The 24,512-nt window shown below is 43.4% G+C and overlaps 3 protein-coding genes across 8 annotated transcripts in view; all 3 read left to right on the forward strand.

Annotated features, from left to right (window-relative positions):
* Positions 1–11,943, forward strand: part of LOC122822078 (myosin-9-like) — a 36,867-nt gene extending 24,924 nt beyond the window's left edge. For both annotated transcript variants that reach the window (XM_044100462.1, XM_044100463.1), the window contains 25 exons: positions 354–475; positions 561–630; positions 719–879; positions 1,777–1,885; positions 1,977–2,108; positions 2,192–2,398; positions 2,484–2,621; positions 2,963–3,086; positions 3,693–3,864; positions 3,954–4,166; positions 4,954–5,098; positions 5,188–5,394; positions 5,513–5,617; positions 6,256–6,408; positions 6,513–6,761; positions 6,840–7,052; positions 7,148–7,360; positions 7,815–7,976; positions 8,067–8,195; positions 8,282–8,370; positions 8,447–8,570; positions 8,647–8,855; positions 9,325–9,433; positions 9,595–9,767; positions 10,435–11,943. In XM_044100462.1, coding sequence (XP_043956397.1) covers positions 354–475; positions 561–630; positions 719–879; positions 1,777–1,885; positions 1,977–2,108; positions 2,192–2,398; positions 2,484–2,621; positions 2,963–3,086; positions 3,693–3,864; positions 3,954–4,166; positions 4,954–5,098; positions 5,188–5,394; positions 5,513–5,617; positions 6,256–6,408; positions 6,513–6,761; positions 6,840–7,052; positions 7,148–7,360; positions 7,815–7,976; positions 8,067–8,195; positions 8,282–8,370; positions 8,447–8,570; positions 8,647–8,855; positions 9,325–9,433; positions 9,595–9,767; positions 10,435–10,546 — 3,840 coding nt within the window. In that variant the 3' untranslated portion in view covers positions 10,547–11,943. The remainder of the gene's footprint in view (positions 1–353; positions 476–560; positions 631–718; positions 880–1,776; positions 1,886–1,976; positions 2,109–2,191; positions 2,399–2,483; positions 2,622–2,962; positions 3,087–3,692; positions 3,865–3,953; positions 4,167–4,953; positions 5,099–5,187; positions 5,395–5,512; positions 5,618–6,255; positions 6,409–6,512; positions 6,762–6,839; positions 7,053–7,147; positions 7,361–7,814; positions 7,977–8,066; positions 8,196–8,281; positions 8,371–8,446; positions 8,571–8,646; positions 8,856–9,324; positions 9,434–9,594; positions 9,768–10,434) is intronic.
* A 1,240-nt stretch (positions 11,944–13,183) lies between these two features.
* LOC122822080 (mitochondrial glycine transporter A-like) lies at positions 13,184–17,755 on the forward strand. 5 transcript variants are annotated; one of them, XM_044100469.1, is made up of 9 exons: positions 13,184–13,423; positions 13,563–13,633; positions 14,622–14,716; positions 14,874–14,998; positions 15,128–15,212; positions 15,311–15,490; positions 15,948–16,116; positions 16,213–16,373; positions 17,141–17,755. In XM_044100469.1, the coding sequence occupies exons 1-9, from the start codon at positions 13,203–13,205 to the stop codon at positions 17,261–17,263; spliced, it is 1,230 nt and encodes a 409-aa protein (XP_043956404.1). In that variant the 5' UTR covers positions 13,184–13,202; the 3' UTR covers positions 17,264–17,755. The 5 variants fall into 5 exon arrangements, with proteins under 5 accessions (XP_043956404.1, XP_043956405.1, XP_043956406.1 ...); XM_044100470.1 differs by having other exon boundaries at positions 13,312–13,423; positions 13,532–13,633; XM_044100467.1 differs by having other exon boundaries at positions 13,417–13,477.
* A 2,187-nt stretch (positions 17,756–19,942) lies between these two features.
* Positions 19,943–23,972, forward strand: rpsa (ribosomal protein SA). Its single transcript, XM_044100473.1, has 8 exons — positions 19,943–20,037; positions 20,883–21,054; positions 21,149–21,267; positions 22,456–22,701; positions 22,843–22,971; positions 23,065–23,224; positions 23,706–23,741; positions 23,833–23,972. Exons 2-8 carry the CDS (start codon positions 20,922–20,924, stop codon positions 23,931–23,933), a joined length of 924 nt encoding a protein of 307 aa, XP_043956408.1. The 5' UTR covers positions 19,943–20,037; positions 20,883–20,921; the 3' UTR covers positions 23,934–23,972.
* Positions 23,973–24,512: the final 540 nt, after the last annotated feature.

Genomic DNA, 24,512 nt, shown 5'->3' on the forward strand with positions numbered 1-24,512 from the left:
AATTGACTAAAAAGTTGTTTGTTTGTTTTTTTAAACACATGCATAAATGTACTGAATGACACATTTATTGGATAACTGCACCAGCACAGCACATTTAAATACAGAAATAGCTTCACAAACATGCAGAAACAACACAAGTTTAATTCGTTCAGTCTGTGCAATTAGGAATAGAACAGCAAATGTAAAATAAATAATAAAGAAACTGAAAAAAACAATATGATGACTACCTTTTTTTTTTTTATAATTTTTTAAAGCGTTTTCTGAAAATAAGTTGGGAACATTCAAACAAGAAATTAAAAAGTAAAAGTATGAGCCAAACATGCAGATTGACCAGCATGGTTCCGTCTTTCTAGGCTGGAAAGCTGGACCCCCACCTGGTTCTGGACCAGCTCAGGTGTAACGGAGTGCTGGAGGGGATCCGTATCTGTAGGCAGGGATTCCCCAACCGCATCGTTTTCCAGGAGTTCAGACAGAGGTAAGGCAGCAGAATCCACTGTTTATTTATTATTGTTGTAGCAGGTGAAGAGAATGCACAGATGAATTTCTGTTCTTTTTCTCAGGTATGAGATCCTAACTCCAAACGCCATCCCCAAGGGCTTCATGGACGGGAAGCAGGCCTGCGTCCTCATGGTGGGAGTCCTGCAGACGTAGATTTACGAACCCCGTTTTCCTCCGCGACCCGACTTAGCGATTGTTGTCGTCTTCTTTTTAATATCAGATCCAGTCTCTGGAGCTGGATGCCAACCTGTACCGCATCGGCCAGAGCAAAGTGTTCTTCAGGGCCGGAGTCCTGGCTCACCTGGAGGAGGAGAGGGACATGAAGATCACCGACATCATCATCAGTTTCCAGGCCTGGTGCCGAGGCTACGTGGCCCGCAAGTAAGACGAGAGCCGCTTTAGTCATTCCTAAACCAGTCAAATATTTTTAATGAATCAGAGCCTCAGTATGACGCTGCCACCTCCGTGCTCAGCAGGTAAGAAAGCAGTGTAATGTTTGTAGTATTGATTCAGAAGCCTCATCTCTAAGCATCATGAACCACTTTCCTGTCCTGAGAGGTAACAAATTTCGTAAGATTAATCGGTTATTGAAATCACCATCAATTAATTTAGTAATCAATTAATCGTTGACTGAACTATACAGGCTGTCAAAATTTGAAGGAACTTAATTATAGCAATTCTGCTGTCAGGGTGGTCAAAAATCAGCCAGAAAATGTCAGAATCCTGACTTAAAACTGAGGTTTCTCTAAAAATAATAGTTTTAGACTATCTGAGTTGAGTTTAAGCTTTTGTACAGAAGTTTTTTAACTTCCAGAGCGTGGAATTAAATCCGGGAGCGGTTTGTTGTCTTAACAAAGCTTGTCGATCTAACAAGAGGAGTTTCATTTCTCTTTTTAACAAGAGTTGTTTTTTTTGTTTTTTTTTTACGAGGTAGAAAACTACGCTCCTCTGACAGATTGCAGCTCGTTAAAACGTCAGAAAGCGGCAAACTAATAACTCTCCTCCTCCTCATCCCGTTTCCTCTAAACAACATCTAAAAATCCCAAGTTGTGCTGCTGGTTTATTTTTACGACCTTCCTCGTTTAAACGACAAAAATATTTTGGTCTTGATGAACCATAAATGTCGTAACAAGATTTTTAAACTGGCGTCGTTTTAAAATTTGTTAAAGGTTTGTGTGTTTCACCCTGAAAAACAAACGCATTATTAAGAGCATAAAAAGTTAGACTTGATTTGTTGTGGCGTGTGAATGTTTCTGATGGGCGACGTTTTGCTTGCAGGGCTTTTGCAAAGCGACAGCAGCAGCTGACGGCCATGAAGGTGATTCAGAGGAACTGTGCTGCTTATCTTAAGCTGAGGAACTGGCAGTGGTGGCGACTCTTTACCAAGGTAACCCTCAAAGAAACGTCCTATTGATTAAACTTTGGGATCTTCTTTTCTCACTCTTCCAGATATAAACATTTCCTTTTCCCCCTCTTAGGTGAAGCCTCTGCTTCAAGTCAGCCGGCAGGAGGAGGAGATGCAGGCCAAGGATGAAGAGCTGCATAAGGTGAAGGAGAGGCACCTCCAAGCTGAGCAGCAGCTCCAGGAGATGGAGGAAAAACAGCAACAGGTATTTGAGAAAGAACGACGCTTCACGCAACTGCTTATGGTTGATGAAGGCTAACCACGAAGTCGTCTGTCGCCGTTTACCAGCTGAATGCCGAGAAGATGGCCCTGCAGGAGCAGCTGCAGGCCGAGACGGAGCTCTGCGCCGAGGCAGAGGAGATGAGAGCCCGCCTGGCCGCCAAGAAGCAGGAGCTGGAGGAGGTCCTCCACGACCTGGAGGCGCGCTTGGAGGAGGAGGAAGAGCGCACGTCGCACCTGGCAACCGAGAAGAAGAAGATGCAGCAAAATATCTCCGTAAGAAAACACAGGCGGTTTTGATGAGCGATTCCTCAGGCTCTGATCTGCCTCATCAATCGACCCGTCATGGATGTGCCAACAGGACCTGGAGCAGCAGCTGGATGAAGAAGAGGCAGCCAGGCAAAAGCTGCAGCTGGAGAAGGTCACTCTGGAGGCAAAGATGAAGAAGATCGAAGAGGACGTCATGGTTCTAGACGATCAGAACAACAAACTGCTCAAGGTTTGGATTCTGGCATATTTTCTCCTTATAACCGAGTCCAGTGGAGCTGATTTAGAGGTCATCAAATTGACCATTTAAGGCTGCAGCATGTCACTATTGTTGTCTGAAGAAATGTGTTGCACCCAACCAAAAATAACCAATCAGAGCCAGGAGGCAGGTCTTAGCACTGTTGATCAATCTCGTGTACCTGCTGCTAAATCTCCTAATGGCAGAGACACGACTTACTGGAAAAGAGTGTATCTGTTGTCATTAGGGAATTCACGACTAATACGAAACCAGTGCTGGCGGGTCTTTTTGTCGTGTCACAATTTTATTTACCTTTTTTTTTTCTCCTCATCCAGGAGAAAAAGTTGATGGAAGAGAGGATCTCTGAATTCACTACCAACCTGGCAGAGGAGGAGGAAAAATCCAAGAGTTTACAGAAACTGAAGACGAAACACGAGGCCATGATCACAGACCTGGAAGGTAGGAAGAAACATTTAGGATGCAGGGTGCTTGAAATCCTTGAAAAGGCTTGAATTTGAATGAGCTCTGCTTGATTTCTGTACAAAGTCCTTAAAAGTGCTCGACATTCTAACTTCACAGCTTTGTAATTAAGTGCAATCGAATGTTTAATTAAAAGCCTAAAACATTTTACAATTGAGACCAGATATTTTTATAACCTAATAATGAGAGACATTATTTTTTTCTTATCTGAAGTTAGATCAGACTGAACTTTTCTTCTTTTTTATGTCGGTTAGAATCCTCTCAAAGCTAAAGTTTACTTATATTTTAGTTCACTTTGTACTTCCTGTCGAATACCATCATAAGACATTGTTAACAATGATGACGTATTACAGTGAACTTTTTTGGTTCATTTAGTTCAAGCCTGAGAATTGCTTCTGAAAGCTTAGAAATTAAATTTGGGCAATTAAAAGAAACAAAAAAAACAATCTAGATTTTCCAAAATAAAAAAAGAAAAAAAAGAAAATTGTGTTAATTGATAACATGGCTTTATCGCACAGTCCTAGTCCAAGGTGGTATGATTTCCACCACCTCTCTCTAATCAATAATCGATCACCTTGTGTTCAGATCGGCTGCGCCGGGAGGAGAAGGCGCGTCAGGAGCTGGAGAAGAACAGACGCAAGCTGGAGGGCGACTTCACCGAGACGCACGACCAGATCGCAGAGCTCCAGGCTCAGATCGCCGAGCTGCGCGCCCAGCTGGCCAAGAAGGAGGAGGAGCTCCAGGCCGCCCTGGCCAGGTCTGCTTGAGCTCAGATCGTTGCCTCTGCACACTGCAAAACGTGTGGCCTCGGTTCACTAAACTTTGGTACGAATGTCCTCTGTTAAGAATCGAGGAGGAGGCCGCGCAGAAGAACTTGGCTCAGAAGAAGATCAGAGAGCTGGAGGCTCAGCTTTCCGAACTGCAAGAGGACCTGGAGCTGGAGAAGCTGGCCCGCGTGAAGGCCGAGAAACACCGCAGGGACCTGGGGGAGGAGCTGGAGGCCCTGAAGACGGAGCTGGAGGACACCTTGGACTCTACAGCGGCCATGCAGGAGCTCAGGTAGGAAGACTGGTTCAGTTCCCATTGACCTTATGCTGGCAAACATGCCATTTTATAAATAACTCACATTTTTCAATGAAGCAGGAGGATCGCCTCGCTGCATGTTTAATTGCGGTTCTTATTTAATGGAAATGCTACATGTAGCTCTTAATACTTTGACCAAACTGACAAACAATTAAACTAATGAAAATAAATTAAGTTTCTACTTTGAATTTGTAGCTGCAATGGAAAAAAAAAAAGAAAACCGGTCAAGCTTTCTCAGTAAAACCTGCCAAAATAAGCAATAAATTAATTAATTGCATGATAAATTATAGTCATCAACAAACATTGGCCTTGAATATAAAACATTTGACATCTACTACAAAGCAGGATTTGGGATCTGGGATTTTGTAAAACAAAAAGTTCAAACTGACACTTTTGCTTGTTTTCCCCTTCAAAGGTTGACTGATCATTTTCTGAAACATAATTTTGGTTACAGATTTTATAATCCATTGTAATTGTTGTTTTGTTTAAATGTTCTTTAGAAATGAGTATTTTTATGTCTTTGAAAGGGCTCACTTGCTTTAATATGCCATGATTATAACTATATCAGTTGAAAATGGTCTCAAAGTGACAATATTATCATTTATCGCAATAATTTCTGGGACAATTCATCGTCCATGGAAACGGGGCCTGAGTTAGTGCTACTGAAGGTCGCTGACCTCGTCTGGTTTTGTGAAAGCTAAGCGTCCCTTGAAAGTGTAGATTTTTCTCAAAAGCCCGCTCTCCTCTGCCGGCGCTCCTACAGGACCAAACGTGAGACGGAGGTGACTCACCTGAAGAAGAGTCTGGAGGAAGACGCCCGAGTCCACGAGCTTCAGCTGGCTGAGATGAGGCAGAAACACAGCCAGGCCTTCGACGAGCTCAACGAGCAGCTGGAGCAAGCGAAGAGGGTACATGGGTCCATGCTGCCCCCTTCTGTTCTTTCTTTCTCCACTTGTGTCTTAACAACAACCACTGACTGTCTTGTTTCCCCCCGCAGAACAAAGTGTCGATGGAGAAGGCCAAACAAGCCTTGGAGTCTGAGAAGAACGAGCTGACCATCGAGCTGCAGACGCTGATGCAGGGCAAGACCGACTCCGAGCACCGCAGGAAGAAGGCCGAAGGAATGGCACAGGAGCTGCAGGCCAAATACTCTGAGGCCGAGCGCCAGAGAGTGGAGCTGTCTGAGAAACTGGCTAAAGTGCAGGTATGTTTCTGGATCCACCCTGGTACCCATCGAATACGGCGTACGATCACTGATGCAAGGTAAAACTCACTTCGACAATCTACTAAAGCTTGTCCTTTCTTTCTTTTTCTGTCCACAGGCTGAGCTGGATAATGTTAACGGCATGCTGAGCGAGGCTGAGGGCAAATCCATAAAGGCCACTAAAGACTTCTCAGCTGTGGAATCCCAGCTGCAGGACGTCCAGGTACAACATGGCACAACCAAACGTAGCTGTAGCTGACCCGACAGCTGAGAAAGAAACTACAGCCGCGTTGTGAGGATCGAACGGGGGGGGGGTGCGCGCGTTGTGAGGATCGAACGGGGGAGGGTGGGGTGCGCGTTGTGAGGATCGAACGGGGGGGGGGGGGGGGGGGTGCATCTCGCATTTTTTCAGACGGGGTGCCGGCTTGCTGCGGGCCGGTTCTAATATCATCCCAGGGGCCGTGGAAAATCTTCTCGCGGGCCGGATGTGGCCGGCGGGCCTTGACTCTGACATATGTGGCCTACAGACTTCACGTCACCATTTCTGAGCTTTTAATTTTTCATTTCTATTTCCTACACATTTCTAAATGGACAACTCAGCAATTCCTCTAAATTTTCGTCAGAACAAATAATTGTCTGCATATAATGCCAACTTTGTATGTCCTCAAAACTTAGCAATGTCATTTATGTCTGATGAACAGACCAGGTACTCGCCTGTGGGGGACACCGCGAGCAATGCTGAGCACCGTTTTCTTTACCTCCACGTTGCCAGATGCTTTCTAAGCAAATCCTAAAAGCTTAAACTTGACGTACGTCATCATGCAGCTGTTGAGTCAAAGTTTCTGTCTCGCTGTGACACAGGAACTCCTCCAAGAAGAGACGCGTCAGAAGCTCTCCCTCAACACTCGTCTGCGGCAGCTGGAGGACGAACAGAACAACCTGAAAGAGCAGCTGGAGGAGGAGGAGGAAGCCAAGAGGAATGTGGAGAGGCAGCTTCAGTCGGTGCAGACTCAGGTGAGACGCACCGATCAGCTGAGCGGAGCAACCTTTCCAGTGACGATTCCATTCAAGTGTTTCAGCACCAATAACAAATGAGCAACGCCTCTCTCTCTCCACAGCTTGCTGACATGAAGAAGAAGGTGGAGCAGGAGGCCGGCTCTCTGGAGTCCGCCGAGGAGGGGAAGAAGAGACTGCAGAGGGACCTGGAGAGCACCAGCCAGCGGCTGGAGGAGAAATGCGCCGCGTTCGACAAGCTGGACAAAACAAAGACGCGTCTGCAGCAGGAGCTGGACGACCTGCTGGTGGACCAGGACCACCTCCGGCAGATCGTCTCCAACCTGGAGAAGAAGCAGAAGAAGTTTGACCAGGTCGGCGAGAGACGCCGAAGCGGGAAGCGCCGGGGTTTCTGTTGAAGATCGTAACCGTTGGCTTTCTGTCGTTCCCAGATGCTCGCAGAGGAGAAGAATATCTCGGCGCGCTACGCGGAGGAGCGAGACCGAGCCGAAGCCGAGGCGCGCGAGAAAGAAACCCGCGCTCTGGCTCTGACCCGAGAACTGGAATCTCTGATGGACATCAAGGAGGAGCTGGACCGCAACAACAAGCTGCTGCGCACCGAAATGGAGGATCTGGTTTCCTCTAAGGATGATGTGGGCAAGAACGTAAGTTAAAAAAAAATAAATAAACTTTTTCACTGACTAACTTGTCCTTCTCGTAAAATCCAGCCTTAACTCTCCATTTCCCCCGGGCTCTGCAGGTCCACGAGCTGGAGAAGTCCAAGCGTGCCATGGAGCAGCAGCTGGAGGAGATGAAGACTCAGCTGGAGGAGCTGGAGGACGAGCTGCAGGCCACGGAGGACGCCAAGCTGCGTCTGGAGGTCAACATGCAGGCCATGAAGGCCCAGTATGAGAGAGACCTGGCAGGGCGCGACGAGATGGGAGAGGAGAAGAAGAGAGCTCTGGTCAAACAGGTCCGTCCGTCCGTCCATCCCTGGGTCACTGACGGAAATATGTGTTTCTACCCCTCAACTTTTCATGTTTGGTCACAAAATAAGAGCAAGCTTCACTGAGATTCTCTCTGATTTGACTAATCGATATCATTTTCAACTTTTTTTTTTTTTTTTTTACTACAAATAAAAAATCTAAAGGTGTGTATTTGGTATTATTTAGAAAAGAATTTAATCTTTTCCATTTTAAGAATAAAGTCTTAACGTCATAAGAACGAAGTTGAACGACAACGTCAAAATAATACGAGAATAAAGTTAATTAGCCATGCCATGGAAACCATGGTAACGCAGCAGATGGGTCAGAAAAACGGCTTGTATTGTGACCAGATATGGAAACTACTTTTGGTCGGTAATCGTGGTTATAGGCAAGCGGCTTCACATTTCTTGTGGCTAACATCAGAGGATGTGACCCCTGTAGGTGCGTGAGATGGAGATGGAGCTGGAAGACGAGAGGAAGCAGCGCTCTGCCGCCGTGGCGGCACGCAAAAAGCTGGAGTTGGACCTGAAGGAGCTGGAGGCCGCCATCGACACGGCCAACAAGAACCGCGACGAGGCCCTGAAGCAGCTCAAGAAGCTACAAGTGAGCACAGCTACTAAACCCGGAAGCTATTAAACATGTCTTCCCAGGATCTCAGTTTGAACTTTTTGTTTTTTTCCTTGTAATCCTCAGGCTCAGATGAAGGATCTGCTCCGAGAGCTGGAGGACACTCGCATGTCCAGAGACGAGATCCTGGCCCAGAGCAAGGAGACGGAGAAGAAGCTGAAGGCCATGGAGGCCGACATGATCCAGATGCAAGAGGTCAGTGAGAACACCAGGTGTCCAGCTCACTGCCTGCCGATTACTGATGTGCTTTTTTTTTTAATTCATCCACCATCATTGTTCAGGAGCTGGCAGGAGCAGAGCGAGTGAAGCGACAGGCCATCCAGGAGAGAGACGAGCTGCAGGACGAAATCAACAACCAGGCCGCCAAGAAGTACGACTTCTGTCAAAACGAGCTCCACTTTTCTTCATAATCTGCGTTTCTGAACCTCTGATCCGTTTCCCCTCAGCGCTCAGGCTGCGGAGGAGAGGAGGCGGCTGGAGGCTCGCATCACCCAGCTGGAGGAGGAGCTGGAGGAGGAGCAGTGCAACACGGAGCTGACCAACGACCGGCTGAAGAAGGCCATGCTGCAGGTCCGTCTGTGCTTTAACAGTCGCCTTTCTCCCAGACCGGACCAGTTCAAACCCAACCGGTTTGTCTCCTCTTTAGACCGACCAGATCAATGTGGAGCTGACCGCAGAGCGCAGCACCTCCCAGCGGCTGGAGGGCGCACGCAGCCAGCTGGAGCGCCAGAACAAGGAGCTGAAGCTGAAGCTGCAGGAGCTGGAGGGAACCGTCAAGTCCAAGTACAAGGCCAACATGGCCGCCCTGGAGGCCAAGATCGCCCAGCTGGAGGAGCAGCTGGACATCGAAACCAGGTGTGGAAACGTAGCCGATCTGAACAACAGATAACTATAACATTTCTTAAAAAAGGGCAACTATGATGGCGTAAATTTCTGCCAAAAAAAACCCTGAAAAAATTTTCCAGAAAAAAACTGAAATGTCTGAGTTTGAAAAGTTTAAAATTTGCTGAAATTAAATCAAAAATTTGGAGATGAATCTCAATTTTCTAGAAAAAATGTCTGTTTGAAAAGTCAAAAATATTTTAAATTATTTCCTTTTATTTATTTTTTTTCTAGAAAATTTCTAAAATTAATTTAAAATCTTTGGACTTCTGCCTAGCAAATATTCAACTTTTCAAACGCTGAATTTTCTTAAATGAAAACAAAATTTTCAAAATGTGGCAAAGTAGATACGTAATGCAATATGCAGTTTACTCAGGACTAGGAATTGATTCCCTAAGGAGCCAAATCAAAACGATTATTTTTCTGCTGTGCTTTTCCTCAGGGAGAGGCAGACTGCCACCAAACTGGTGAGACGCACCGAGAAGAAGCTGAAGGAAGTCATCCTGCAGGTGGATGACGAGAGGCGCACTGCAGAGCAGCACAAGGACCAGGTCCGACTCCCACTTTCTCTGAAACACATTTAACTGTTTATCAAAACGTTAGTTTAGCCTTCCTTTAACTAGACCGCAGGCATCAGGTAGAGGCTTTGCGCCAATGTCGAATAAATGCTTTGGTTCATCCAACCTCATCAGATTTCATTTCCGTTTTCCAGACGGACAAGTTGAACTCGCGCATGAAGCAGCTGAAGCGCCAACTGGAGGAGGCCGAGGAGGAGGCCCAGAGGGCCAACGCCAACCGAAGGAAACTCCAGAGGGAGCTGGAGGACGCCACGGAGTCTGCAGACGCCATGAACCGCGAGGTGGCCTCCCTCAAGAGCAAGCTGAGGTAGGAAGACCATGACGACGCACAACTCCTTTAACAGCAGCATCGTGTCACAAAACGAGAGATGACTGATGCAGGTTCTACCTTCGATGTCATTCATTTTCATTCTGGGCCATCTGTAGATTATGAATGTTCTTAAAGGGCCGGTTGTGCTAGAATCTATTGATAAAACTCTTTAACCTGTTAACATTTTAATGAATAGCTCTCTCTGCACTTGGTAAATAGTTCAAATTAAATATTAAACGTTTTCACACTGATCAGTCCCTCCAGGAGTTTTTTTTTTTTCTCGTTCTGTGAAAATTTTTAAATATTTTTAAATAATTTTGCAAAATTTGCGCTAATGATGTCAAACTTGTATTTATTTTTTTAATTCGCCATGCTTTCATGGAGAATAGCAGCAGTGTTGGAAAAAGAAAGACTGCCACCTGCAGGTGGGAGTTAGCATCACTGAAGACCAATGTTTTTTTACTACTTTTGAGGAAAATTTGCAATAAACTCACAGCTATTCAGTAGAGCAAAAGAATGCAGTGATCTGTTGATTTAGAATGGATTTCATGAGGGCCACATAAAAAGCTGCAGTGGGCCAGATTTGGCCCCTGACCCTCGACTTTGACACATGTTCCTTTCTTAAAGAACTGATTAGCTTTTCCTAACTTTGACTCTGTTCCAGGCGTGGCGACTTGCCCTTCAGTGTAACTCGCCGCACTGTCCCTCGCGTAGAAAACGTGGAGAGCGACGAGGAAAGCGAGTCCAAGGCCGAAGCCACGGAGCCCCAAGCTTGAAGGGCCCCATCGCCACTCGCCTCCTCCATGCTGAATCCTAACCAAGAAAGAGCAGCAAATACTGTAAAGAAGAAAGAAAATCATGTCCAGACTAAAGGCAGGGATTCTGCTCAGTCCAAATTCAGTCCTGCGACTGTCCGATTGGTCCGAACAGCATCAAACTATGCATCCATAACAGCAACACGCCAGTAAATGTAGACAATCTCTATTCCAACACACTCTCACATTTCTTTTTTTTTTTTTCTCAATTTCTTTCATCACTTCCTTTTTCATTCTCTGGGAAAAGTAACTATTTTTATAAGGAAAATTTAGACTTGTAATGGACCTGATTTAGGATTTATTTTTCTAATAGAGGGGAAAATAAATGAAGCAAATTACATGGAAGGGGACCAAAGTAATATCAAGTAGAAGTTTCTATTATGCAGACATTTTTTTTTGTTTTTTGTTTCGTTTAAAATAATGGCTAAGAATGGAAAATGCTTCATGTGTATTACGCTCATTTGTCCCTCTTCTTCGAGGTTCATAACGATTTATGCAATATCCTGAAATCTACTCGACACGCCTAGCTGCGATTAGCGCTCGTTTCGATGTTTTGGCCGAGAATATTCTGTATGTGAAGTCGTTCCTGAAGGTGTTTAATTGGTGCGCTGAAATTTTCTTAATTTTGCACTGAGACAGAAGAAAAGTTATTAACCTAAGTGACGTACCGCTGCGTTTGTGGAGTTCCAACGAAACGGCAAAGATGCAGCTTTGAAGTCTTTGAATGACCGCACACACACACACACACACACACACACTATAAAAAGCCTTAAATGCAACTGACACCTACTTGGCAGGGTTCACGGCTGTTTGTTTTTGCTTTCTGGACGTACATTGATTGTCGTTTTTCTCGCTATCAGCGTTTTCCGTATGTTCAGGGTGAAGTATAAATGGTAGGGTAGCTTCTTTTTTTTTTGTTTTTTTGACTCGCAGCACACACTGTATTCTTAAGGCACAGCTTGCTAAGAGAGACGAACCAAAGGCAGATTTAAGAGGGAGAGGGATTCTTTGATGCTCTGCACCTTGGCAACAGTGTGGTATAGATATGAGATTGTGTTTGCATGCCATCTGGTGGAGATGTCGCGACCTGAAGCCCCTCACAGGCTGTGCCCAGGGTCACCTTTTGGCTCACACTGCTGGAAAGTGAGAGGATTGCGTTGCTTCCAAAATGACGACTCGTAATTCGAAAAATTGCAGATTTCGTACGTACTAAACAAAGGCGATCGAAAAGGAAAGAAGGATTTTTTTTAAAAAAAGCAAAGTGCACCAGTTATTTTGTAACGTTTATCACTGCAACTCTGGCATGGATGTCATGTGGTCAATTATGATATTGCAAATAAAGATGCTTTCTAAACTGCCATCTCGTCCTGTTTTTGTACTGTCATTTGGGTTTCTACTGCTTTTGAAAAAGCCCAAGTGCTTACAAAAGAAGCACCTAATCACTTTTTGGCAATTTTATTTTTGTGTGTTTTTTTTAAATGTATGAATGGCTGCTGGAAAAGACAAGTGTTTTCTTGTCGACTTGCTATCGGAAACCACTCGATGCATTCTTTTTGTTGTGCGGGAGACCCCACTTCTGCTTTTCAAAGAGGTGCTGTTGTATAAATGCGTGCCTCTGAGTGTAAACGTTGAGTTGGGTTTGTGGCCAGAAGCAGCTTAAAAACATGAGACTCAATAAAATGGCTCAAAACATCCAGACCTGACCAGACTAAAACCTCTAACTAAAAATTATTTGGTTCAGGAAATGCAGTGGACATGTTTTGTTGACCCTGAAGACCTGTCCCAAAGTGTTTAAGGACGCATAACGGGTCACCTTTATAAATTAGTTTTTTATTTATTTATTTTTTCAAGCGACCTCCGGGAAGCCGGTCAGATTTTAAGAAAGTTGCACGCAGCTAAATGCAGGACAATACTAGAAGAAAATCTTTTGAATGCAGCAAGAGACAACTTTAAACTAATGTAGCCAAATCCAAATTGTTTAGATCTGTTCGAATGATCCAGGCCATGAGCAAATTTAAAAATCTATGGCAACATGTAAATTAATAAGGACATTCCTCTGTCCATTTTGTATTTGCATCTCCAAACTCAGTCAGATGGGCAACCATTTCAGCCCATGTACGTAACACTGCTAAAGGACAGCCATGATTATAATGAAAGGTGTTTCCACAATATTAACTCAGAAAAAAGTAAGAAATGAGTTTTGTTTTTATTCTGTTACTATTGTGCGCTACATTCTGCTGCTCTATCGGATCAAGTTCTGAAATTATTTGGTGGTTGAGATGTGACAAAGTACAGGGTTCATGAGGACTTCAGCGGTGTTCTCACCAGCAGAGGGCAGTAATGGTCTGTAATAAAAGCTGAGGTGGCAATAAACAGGCCAGAACCGGCTGGACGGCAGAAACTGGTCTCTGCTGGTTCATACGGGGCCGCGACGCTCCAGACATCTATTTCTAAAAGCTGTTTGAGTTTCCTAGTCAGTCACACAAGGGAAACATAATATTTTGATAGGATAGGTAAAACATTCCCTGACCAGGAAATTTAAAAAAATAAATATTGGTTGAAATTTTTTAAAATATTGCTTGAAAAAAGATGTTTGCTTAATTTGAGGTCAGACGCCATGTCCTTTCCCTTGCTACTATGTCTCTTAATTCAACGACGCAATTATTATTGTGAAATTTCCCACGTAACACAGAAGTGTTTCTTGTTCACCCAATCACCTCCCCAAATCCTTGGTGATGGGCGGGGCCTACTTACAACCGCACGCGCCTTCTCAGCACGCTTTCTTCTCCAAACCGGCGCCGGCTGGTTTTCAATCAGGAAGCAAGGAGCAGATAAAAGGTCAGCGTTTGGTTGCAGTGAGGGGATTTCACTTCTGCCTCTGTCCAGGATGTGGTAGGCGGGTGGACGCATTTATTTTTAATGACACTGTAATCTGTAATCTGCCAGTGGTGATTTTTCCCCCCCCTGGATCCCACAGTGTGAGAAAACTCCACTGTGGAGGAGCTTCAGGGACCACAGACTCATCACTGCATAAGACTGTCTTTCACGGTGATTTTCAAGTGTTGTTTTTAGTTTTATTTTCTCTCTCTTACATTAAAGATGGGTAAAAAAAAAATAGTTCTAATGTCAATAGTGTAAATTTTCAGATATTTTAGAAAAAAATTAAGGCAAGAAAATTTACTGTGTTTTTTATTCATTATTTTATACAAGTAGAAAACTAGTTGTGGAGACTTTAGCCATTATTTTCTATAAGAGACCAAAAATTATGCTGACATGCACTTTCATTGTACGTTTATTACATTGTACGTCAAATAGTGCCACAATTCAATAAATAATAAATATAAATCTGAATAATACCAAATTTGGAAATCATTGATGAAAATGTTCAAGACGTGTAATTAGTTTAGCACATTTATTTAGCCACAGCCATTATATCGAATAATTTCAGGACAGAGAAATATAAACCCAGCACTTTATTTAATTATATTTTAGTAAATTAACGTTCTTCTAAAATTATTAAGATAATATAATAATTTTGATTGTTTTCAAATTAAACTCTGCATTTGTTACTTTATTGACAAATTTCCACAATTACTGAAACGTTAGCATGTATTTTCAGCTGCAATATATGGAATCCCATTCATGGAAATAATGTTTGCAATATTGCAATTGAAAATGACTGCTTGTACAGTATGTGGTGGGCTATTTGTAATCCAAGAGGTACACAAGCACCTTCTGTGTGCCAATGATGGAATATTGAATGGACTTTAATATATATTTTTTTATTATGATAAAGGGAAATGTTTTCCCACCTTGGTTATTTCAGGTGATATAAATGATCTCACGCATAAATGTTTATTTGTTGAATTGTGGTCGACAGAAAGCAGTTAGCTGTGACCTGGATTCTTGCTAATGCGTATCATGATTATCTTTGAGTTGGTTAATAAATGGCAGTGTGTTGGGGTGGGTCACAAATGGGAAACACGGCGTTGGTCAGATGACCTCCAGTGTATATAAACCGCTGCATCCACTGCAGGGAAACAGTCCCAGCTGAAACTTCTCCTCTCTGAAGAGCTCTGCAAAGTGAGTGGACGACAGAAAATTACCTCCAGCGGTATGGAACTGTCACTGGTGAGTTTTCCGTTGCAACCAGAAAACTGTTGAGGTTTTCCACGTCTTCATCTATCGCATGAAGGATTTCTCAAATTTTCTTAGAAAGCGAGTACATTTTTTCTTCTTCTGCGTTGTAAACCCTTTCCTTTCCTCTTCCTTGCCCGTGATCCGCCAGGCTCACCCGACTGTCAAAGCCTTCATGTGCGGCTCCTTCAGTGGGACCTGCTCCACCCTGCTCTTCCAGCCTCTGGACCTGGTCAAGACCCGCCTGCAGACCTCGCAGAGTGGCATGCAGCCGGGGTGAGTTGATCGATTTTATTGATTTCCAATAGTTTTACCTCATCTCAAGCGTTTTCCTGCTTATCTTGCTTATCTGATTGTTCCGTTTCTTTCTCCTTCTTTTGTTTTTGTCTTTTTTCTCTCCCTCAGGTCGAGTCGGGTCGGGATGACGTCGGTGCTCCTCGGTGTGGTGCGGACGGAGCGGCTGCTGGGGCTGTGGAAGGGCGTTTCTCCGGTCGGTCTGCCGGAAACGTTTCAACCCCGTGAACGTTGAGTCACACGGAGGGGAGATGATATCTAAAGGTGCTTTTCTTCTTCCTCCTCCTGCTCCAGTCGTTCATCCGGACCATCCCAGGAGTGGGGATCTACTTCAGCTCCTATCACTCCCTGAAGCAGCACTTTTTCCAGGACAGCAGGCCCGGAGCGGCGCACGCCGTGATGCTGGGAGGCGGGGCCCGGACCGTGGCGGGGGTTGTGATGCTGCCGATCACCGTCATCAAGACGCGATTCGAGGTGGGCAGTGTTTACCGGCTGTCGCTATTATTACTTTTGGTGCACCGATCTTTCGAGTGTGTCTGTTTTTTGTTTGTTTGTTTTTTTGTCTGAAATGTTGCTAAAGATAAACATGATTTCACATGCAAGGTCTCAACCCCCAGCTCCCGACGGAGGGGCAAAAAGCTGCTAGCTGACAATGACTGTCATTGGCTTTTGCTGTTCAGTTGGCAACATAAAGCGCTAAATCTTGTATGTACGTGATACATATGAAAGAAAAAGGGATGTAATGCTTTTCTACTAATTGTCAACACTATGACAACTAGAAAACAAGGTCAGCTGGAAGTTTAATTTGAAAAATTTCCACCTGTCGTGCAGCTAAGCTAGCTTGACTATGACAATCCTGACATGTAGACGCGCTGTGGGATTCGGTGTGGAATTCGATTTGTAAAGCGGCCTGCTTGTGTTTGTGCTCCAGTGCGGCAGGTACAGCTACGTGAGCGTGAGCGGCGCGCTGCGCAGTGTGTGTCGGAGCGAAGGCCCCGCCGCTCTGTTCTCCGGCCTCATGGCCACCCTGCTCAGAGACGTTCCTTTCTCTGGGATCTACGTCATGTTATACAGCCAGGCCAAGGCCTCGCTGCCACAAGGTGAGGAAATCAATACACACATTTACTTTAGCTGTAGCAGATCTCTGTTCTGATCCAGCTAATTCAGTCGGCGTTTTGTTCCACGCTCCACTGAAGAGGTCAGTTCGTCTCCTCCGGCTCCTGTGGCGAACTTCAGCTGTGGGGTTCTGGCCGGTGTTCTGGCCTCTCTGGTCACGCAGCCAGCCGACGTCGTAAAGACGCACGTCCAGGTGAACCTCCAGCTGAGGACGACGGAGGCCGTCAGATGCATCTACACGGTAACTGGCTTCCTCCTGTTTCATCATGATTACAGATGCACCGATCCGATCAACATCTGCATTGTTCCTGATATTTAAAAAAATAATCAAATCTAGATTGGATATTGGTGAAATGTTACTCCTCTACATTTATTTGGTAGGGACCATACACGCAAACATTTCTGTAAAAGCACCAGAATCAGCCAAAAGGCTGTTTTTCCATCTGCTGTCTCTGGGCAACGAGTAATTTATCTGACTGAAAGCAAATAAAGATGATATAAAACAAGGTGAGGAATGACTTGGCTACATAAATTTATTAATAAATACAATCATTACTAACAGTAAATCATGGCGATGGACCGATCCGATATCTGTATTACTTTTTACATGTTTCACCAAAATAGCCAACCTACTCCTTATGACAGTTTCAGTTTAGTTTTTATTTTGCATTTGATTTTATGCTCAAAATGTCACTTTTACAAAGTAAGGCTGTGTTTTTTTGGGGGGTTTTTTCACATGGTTGACCAAGCTTGTCAAGCTGTCGGCGTATTTAAGTATGCTGCACTGGTGCAGAGTTATCAGATAAATAAGTAATCCAGTATATTTATGTCTGTGTTTAAAAAAACTAAATAAAAGAAACATTTTAAGCCAATTCAGCACTATTTTTCTGTACGCTAAACCTCAGATATCGGTATTGGTATCGGAAGTGAAAGAAGTGGACCGGTGCGTCCCTAAGTCCCAAATACAGACGTCATTTTCTGATCGTTCCTCTTGTCTTCTCCATCAAGGCTCACGGCCTCCAAGGCTTCTTCAGGGGAGCGGTTCCTCGGTGTCTGAGGAGGACCATGATGGCCGCCATGGCCTGGACTGTGTACGAGCAGATGATGGCGCACGTCGGACTCAAGTCCTGAAGGAAACACCGATCAAAAGCTTGTGTCTAAAAGGGGAAAACGAAGATGAAGTCGGGAGCGACGAGGGCGGCCTCAGACGGGGGCGTTCAGTGACTCGGGACGGATGCGCTCGTCACGCTTCCAAGTTAGAATTTTAAGGCTGATGTTGAGGAATCAGAACTTGGAAATGGTGGGGAAAAAAACCCCATCTGTGCTGGAGAAGGAGCCACGGGAATATTAGTAAAATATGTTTTCTATTATTGCTAACACTTTGACTCAAAGGTTTTTTGTTACCGTAAAAATGGATGCAGAATTAAAAATACTTCACTTTGCACACAAAATTTCTGTCAAACTCGCATTCTTTGTAGAATACATATAAAGAAGTAGGAGGAGAAATGAGACTTGGAAATAAATTCACAAGCTAAATGTGAGAAATGTAGAAATGAGTCGGCTTTACCGATTCTGTCCGATCGTTTTGTTTGTTTTCTAAAAGTAAATAAATTGCTTTCTCTATTTGTGTCTCGATTTGCTGTTTTGTCACGTCCACACACACACACACACACACACACACCAAAGTCGCTGCTTTAAAAAATGTACAAGTCAAAACTGTAATCAAACATCTTCACCTGGAAGTCTTTGCTTGCAGCTTTGAACATCTTGAAACAAAATAAAGTTCATAAGAAGTCCAGGCTTCTTTCCAAAATAGCTCCGGCTCCTTCAGAGTGGACGGAGAATTATTCATTTCTAAGTCTCAGCTAATTTCTGTCTTGCATTAAGCTCCTCCCACTTAAACCAGCTACTCCACCCTCTGTGGTCCCCACAGCATGATGCTGCCACTACCATGGTTTGAAAGAATTTGTAGGATATTGTTTTGGTAGCGAAAACATGCAATATTTTTTTTTGTTACACCTTTTTCAGTAAAACAACAACAAAAAACTTTTTTCTAAAGAGTTTCCATGGGTATGGTTACGTTTTGCAAGTCACTCTATGGCTGGACTGAACGTCCCAGTATAAGCCCTTATGTAAGTGTGCAGACAAAATCACCTTTTGGCCTTCCTTTTTAATAATAAATGAGGATATAAAACAATAAAGTTCTAAGAAAGACACCTTTACTAGCTTGCAAAGGTTGTGTTCTCAAATCAGCAGCAGCAGCAGCAGCACATGCAAAGACCTGCAAGAACATGAGGGCCAACAACGACTTATCTCAGCACCAGTACAGATAAGCTGGATGGGGTGTGTGTGTTTGTGTGTGTGTGTGTGTGTGTGTAGTGACATGACATCAAATAGTGAAAAAGAACATGGGGTTGTAGCAGACTGGGGTTGATGTAAGAAACGCCACTCATCACGATGACACAAACAGAGCAGTCTTTAAAGCTGTAGAAGTAGATTTTCTTTCTTTTTTTTTTAAAAAAAAAAAAAAAGCTGAAATCTAAATCTTGGGTTCATAGGTCATCCAGCAGTGTTCGTCATTAGGCATTAGGAAGTTTTGGATCGATACAAAACGCTTCTCTGTCAGACGTAATTCAAAGATTCGTGACTTAAATATGAGTTGTAAACATCGGTGGGTTTTTCTTTTAAGGCCCAATGTTTTTACTCTGTATCAACTTTGTCCTTGGCATTTAGTCAAACCTTATTTTGGTACCAGTTAGTCCGTTTACGTGCGCTTTGTCACCACGGGATTACAATAATGACTATGTTTAATCCGGTCAATTTTCTGCTAGCATGTCATGTTCCAATATATAATTTCTCAACACACGACGCCCTTGTGTACATATTATGATCCCTTTGCCTAGAACATTTTATCTCTGGCAAATATAGTTACAACACAGGTCAGTCTTTCACCGAGGAGTCAGCGTCTCAGCATTGTCTTAATATGGTCTTTCCATCTCCATTGTCTTAATATGGGATATTCATCCGACCCGCGGTTCTACCTCTGGTTACCCCTGCTGCTGTCGCTGCAGCGTATTGAACGGGCCCCACCTAGCGGCCAAAGTAGTGTAGTGCATTTCTGCCGTTGACGGCTGCCATAGACATATAGAGGTAAGACGTCGCATTACTGCATGAACTTTGCCGCCATATTGTGAGTGATTTTTATTTATTTTTCAACTGAAACATTAAAATAACTGTGTAAGAAAAGAAATAATGGTTCAGTTCCAAAGATTTCAAGTCTAAACTGCCTGACTGTGAACTCTAAGCCACTAGCAGAATAAGTTTATTCTTTTTAGAATTGTTCATATTTACTATTAATTGAAATTCTTAAATTTTACCACCTGGATCTAATGTTTCTGTGATGTTTACCAATTATATTTATTTTCACTGCGCTTAATTGTCTCCGATCATACAAAAGTTGGCGATTTTTTAACACACTTGTGGATAAAAGCTATCCAATGAAGTAAGCTCTAAATAATCAAACAAATAATTAATAAAATAAAGTTAAAATAATGGTCTAAATTAAGAAAGCTAGACAGAAATGAGAAACATAAATAACCTGTCTACCATCGGTTTAGGTCTGTGTTGACGATTCAACAATAAGAAAAATACTTGACAAGAATTGCCATTAATTTTCCCAAAGGAGGTAAAAAAAAAACCTCTCCAAAAATAAAACGTTTATTCAAAGTTTCCAAACATAACTGTATCGCTTCCCAAGGTAAACTTGTCACTCCTAAAACTTTTATATCTATGATAAAAAACGGACCAATCACGTACCTGGAAATTGAGTATAAAATCTACGTCATTTCCTCCCAGCGCCCTCTTTTTCACCGTGTGCTCAGATTTCCATACGGCGTTGTTTCGTGGTGAGTTTTAGACGGCCTTATTTCATCAATAAAGCGACAAAAAATAAGACCAGTGACAGAAACGAGCGCTGGGTTGTCTTATCATGAAGCGACCAGACCACTTTGATGCCACTTATGTGCGATACCAAACTATTTATTTCCACGTTCGCAAAAATGCTAACGTCTTAAGCTAATTCGCTAGCCCCGGACACGCGTTCATGTAGCAAACTTTGCTTTTTTACTCTACGTGACTTCCTCTTTGCAGCCCAATATGTTGCCATAGAGAATAATTCCAATTTTCTTGACCTAAAAAAAGTTAGGCACTGAATGGGAAACCTCCGTTTAGTTAACAATTTAGTCTCGCTATACTGTAATTTCCTGTGTTCGCAGACCAGTAGTTTGATGTTACTGGTTGACCCACCTGAAATAAATAGAAATAGTTACAGTACTATAATAAAGTAGTATTTGGATATTCTTACAATGCTAAAATATTGAATGCAATAAAATGCAATAAAATGTCAGAGTGGCATCAGTCTAGGGTTCACAAATTGGAGGATAAATCTGAATGAAATTGGACAACATACTAGCAAACGTTGGATTTCAAATGATCAAAATTGTAAAATTATTACTAATTACGACCTAATTAAACCTAAATAGCTCTGAACAACTTTTCGCTTGCTAATTTGAGTGTTGACCAAATTTCCTCAGACTTAGAAGTTACTATAAGTTAAAGTGGGTTGATATGTGAATAAGTTGGCCACTAACCAGCCAAGACTACAAAAATAAATTAAAAGTAAAGGAGCAATTTTCCATCTGATATTGTAATTTGTGGCGTGACTCCCAAACGCTCCGTCTTTCTCCCGCAGCTCTCCCACTGAACTCGTAACGCAGGGAAAGTGGTCACGATGTCCGGAGGTCTGGATGTCCTTCAGATGAAGGAGGAGGATGTGCTGAAGTTCCTGGCTGCAGGAACCCACCTGGGAGGCATGAACCTCGACTTCCAGATGGAGCAGTACGTCTACAAGAGGAAAAGCGACGGTGCGTGCTAGAAACGGATCAGCCACGCGACGGAAGTGGTTGGCGTTACCTCAAAACGCCCTCCAGATTCACAGTGTTACTCCTTTTTTCTCAGGTATTTATATCATTAACCTGAAGAAGACCTGGGAGAAGCTGCTGCTGGCGGCCAGGGCCATTGTTGCCATTGAGAACCCGGCGGATGTGTGCGTCATCTCCTCCAGGAACACTGGCCAGGTAAAAAAAAACAAAAAAAACCCAACAAAACAAAACGGGTGAGTTTAGGAGTGAATGCACACTGTTAAAGCCGGGCGCTGATGTGAGCGTTCTGGTGTCGGAAGTGTGCGAAAGTAAAGCGGATCGGGGGTTTCGCTAACGCCAGGAGGACGGCCGTCCGATGACTGGGGTATGAAAACACCCCGGGCCACAGTTCATCATGTAAATACACAAGCTTAGAGATGAAATCTGATTAGAAAGGCTGAAAAATAATGATGTATGGAAACATGAAATTCCAGTTATTTTTTAAATTTCGTTTTTTTGTGTGTTTGTGTTTGTATAGCATCAGTTATCTGGGAGTAACCAGGTTAAAATAAAAGTTTTTTTTTGTCTCAAATTCTTTAAAAATTTGCGACAAACATTACGAGTAAATGGCCAATTCTGCTGGACCTTAAATTGTCCCGGTTATTGTTGCGCTAAACGATAATATGGTTTGGAGATAATTTTCAAGTCACATATTGATAATGACACAATAATGCAAGTTTGCTCTCATAGATCATTAAAAACACTCAACCCTGTAAACGAGAGATATTTTAAATATCCAAAAATAACAAATAAACATTTATTTGTTGACCAGCTACTCCCATCAGAACATTTAAATATTAGTAAGTAAATAAAACATTTAGTGATATAAAGTTTTGCAAATGTAAAAACACAAGTAATTAAATGTAAAATGAAAAATCAAATAAGAACAATTATTTCAATTGACTTGCAAGCAGAATTGCTCTTGAAAAAATAATTAAGTATCTGTATATTGGAAATTTAGTTCATTTTAAATTATCATGCGATTAATTGATGGTGACGGAAATAGACTTGAGTGAAAGTCAGAATTTTTATTCTGCTGCTGTGCAGATGCTAAACCCACAGTGGATAAATGTTCTCAAATGTCATAAATTATATATATAAAAGAAAAAAATCTGGAATTTGAGAAGAAATATTTTGTCAAACGCCAAAGGAGACATTTCAATTTCTGAATATTTCTTTATTTATTCTTTCTTGTATGAAAATATTTGTGGTCCAGAAAAGGCGTAAGAACGTTAAGATTTTCTCCCGGCTCCATTTGGTATTCGGTGTCTCACCGTTTGCCGTGTGACTCCGTTGCCAAGCAGAAGTCGTGTTTGATGAAGCGTTGTTGCGTTTCCTGTGCAGAGGGCCGTGCTGAAGTTCGCCTCGGCCACCGGAGCCACCACCTTCCACGGCCGCTTCACTCCCGGCACGTTCACCAATCAGATCCAGGCGGCCTTCAGGGAGCCCCGCCTCCTGATCGTGACGGACCCTCGCGCCGACCACCAGCCGCTGACCGAAGCGTCCTACGTCAACATCCCCACCATCGCCCTGTGCAACACCGACTCCCCGCTGAGATACGTGGACATCGCCATCCCCTGCAACAACAAGGTGAGGGGCGGAGCTTAGAGAAGTGTTATTGTGTACACTTCAGACGCACAAAGCTATTCTTTTGTTTTCGTGACGTCCCATTGCAGAGTGGGTCTGCAGGCTGTGTGACGTTGGTTTAATGACTTTCTCTCTACATTTCAGGGTCACCACTCTGTGGGTCTGATGTGGTGGATGCTGGCCAGGGAGGTCCTGCGGATGAGGGGAACCATCTCCAGGGAACACCCATGGGAGGTCATGCCTGACCTGTACTTCTACAGGGACCCTGAGGAGGTAGGAGGAGCGCAGCACCTCGCCTCGCTGCGATCACTTAGCTGTCTGGACGTCGCGGAGCTAAGCTACGTTCTGATTTGAAACCCGTTTCAGATCGAGAAGGAGGAGCAGGCCGCAGCCGAGAAGGCAGTGGTGAAGGAGGAGTTCCAGGGCGAATGGACCGCCCCGCAGGCCGAGTTCGCCCAGCCTGAGGTGACCGACTGGTCTGAGGGCGTCGCCGTCCCGTCTGTGCCCATCCAGCAGTTCCCTGCAGGTAGCCTGCTTTTAAAACGAGTTCTGATCAGGCCTGCAATGAACCTGTTTTATTACTCAGTTACCCTGACAATCAGATAAAAAAACATCGACACATTTTGTAGGTTTTTCATTTACAAGCAGTTTTCATACAGTATTAGAAATAACTTAATATATACAAATAAACAATTTGATAACTTTTTAAAAGTATTTTTTTTAGCCTAAATTGTAGCATCTGCAGCTAAAAGAATCCTAACATAAACATGTGTGAAGCTCTGCTTGTTCTGCCTGACTTGAGATCAAAACAGTGTAGGGCTGATTTGGTAATTAATTTTTAGATTTACTGATTAATAATTGAATAGGATCTGTACAATTCAGTGGACAATTAGTATAATGAGTTTCTGATTATTTCAGATGTTGATAAATCTCAGCGAGTCGTTTCAGTCCTAGTTCTGATTCTTTGACTCTTCTTCTGTTGTTTTAAACCGGTTGTGTCGTTACAGCCGCTGCTCCCGTCAAGACCGGAGAGACCTTCGCTGGTGAGTTCAGAGCTTCTCCTCTACATGCGGACCAGTGGTTCCTGCTGCTCTCTGACCCCTGTTTGACCTCTGTTTGACCTCTGTCCAACAGCAGCCGAAGACTGGAGCACCCAGCCTGCCACAGACGACTGGTCCACTGCTCCCACCGCTCAGGCTTCTGACTGGGGCGGCACCACCTCCGACTGGTCTTAAACCAGCAAACACAGCAACAATAAAAGTGTTCCACTTTGACTTGCATGTTTTTGGTTTTTGTTCTCTAAAACCTGATGAGTTCAAGTGTCCCTTCATTTCTGGTGGAGAAATGAACCTTTTTGCTAGAGAGGTTGTCAGAACTTTTTCTGAGTATGATGTCATCTGCTGACAAAAGAAACGATGTCTTCCTGGTTTTGACAGTTTGGTGTTGACCAGATTTCTCACTGCATTTAATCCTTTTTGGCACCCAAATGTCAGTTCAGGGCACAAATAGTGAGTAAAACTTAATTTATTAAGAAACTTTCAAGATAAAAATCAAAATGCTTCAACAAACACAAAACAAATTTAAACGAAAGATTTAAAAAAAAAAAAGTTTGTTTTTGTTTTTACTGAGCTACTGGGTCTGTAGTCAATAATTGATCAAAAGTCCATCACGTATTCTGAACTTGGCAGCAAAACCCAGTTTATCCTTGTTAATAAAGTAATCCGAAGACGCCCAGCTGCTCTCATAAAGACATTGAGTTGGTAGAATTTGTCCTGATCTGAACTTGGCAGTAAAACCTGGAGTGTAAATCAGTG

Source organism: Gambusia affinis, linkage group LG19 (genome assembly GCF_019740435.1).
Source record: "Gambusia affinis linkage group LG19, SWU_Gaff_1.0, whole genome shotgun sequence".
In the NCBI taxonomy this organism is placed as follows: domain Eukaryota; kingdom Metazoa; phylum Chordata; class Actinopteri; order Cyprinodontiformes; family Poeciliidae; genus Gambusia; species Gambusia affinis.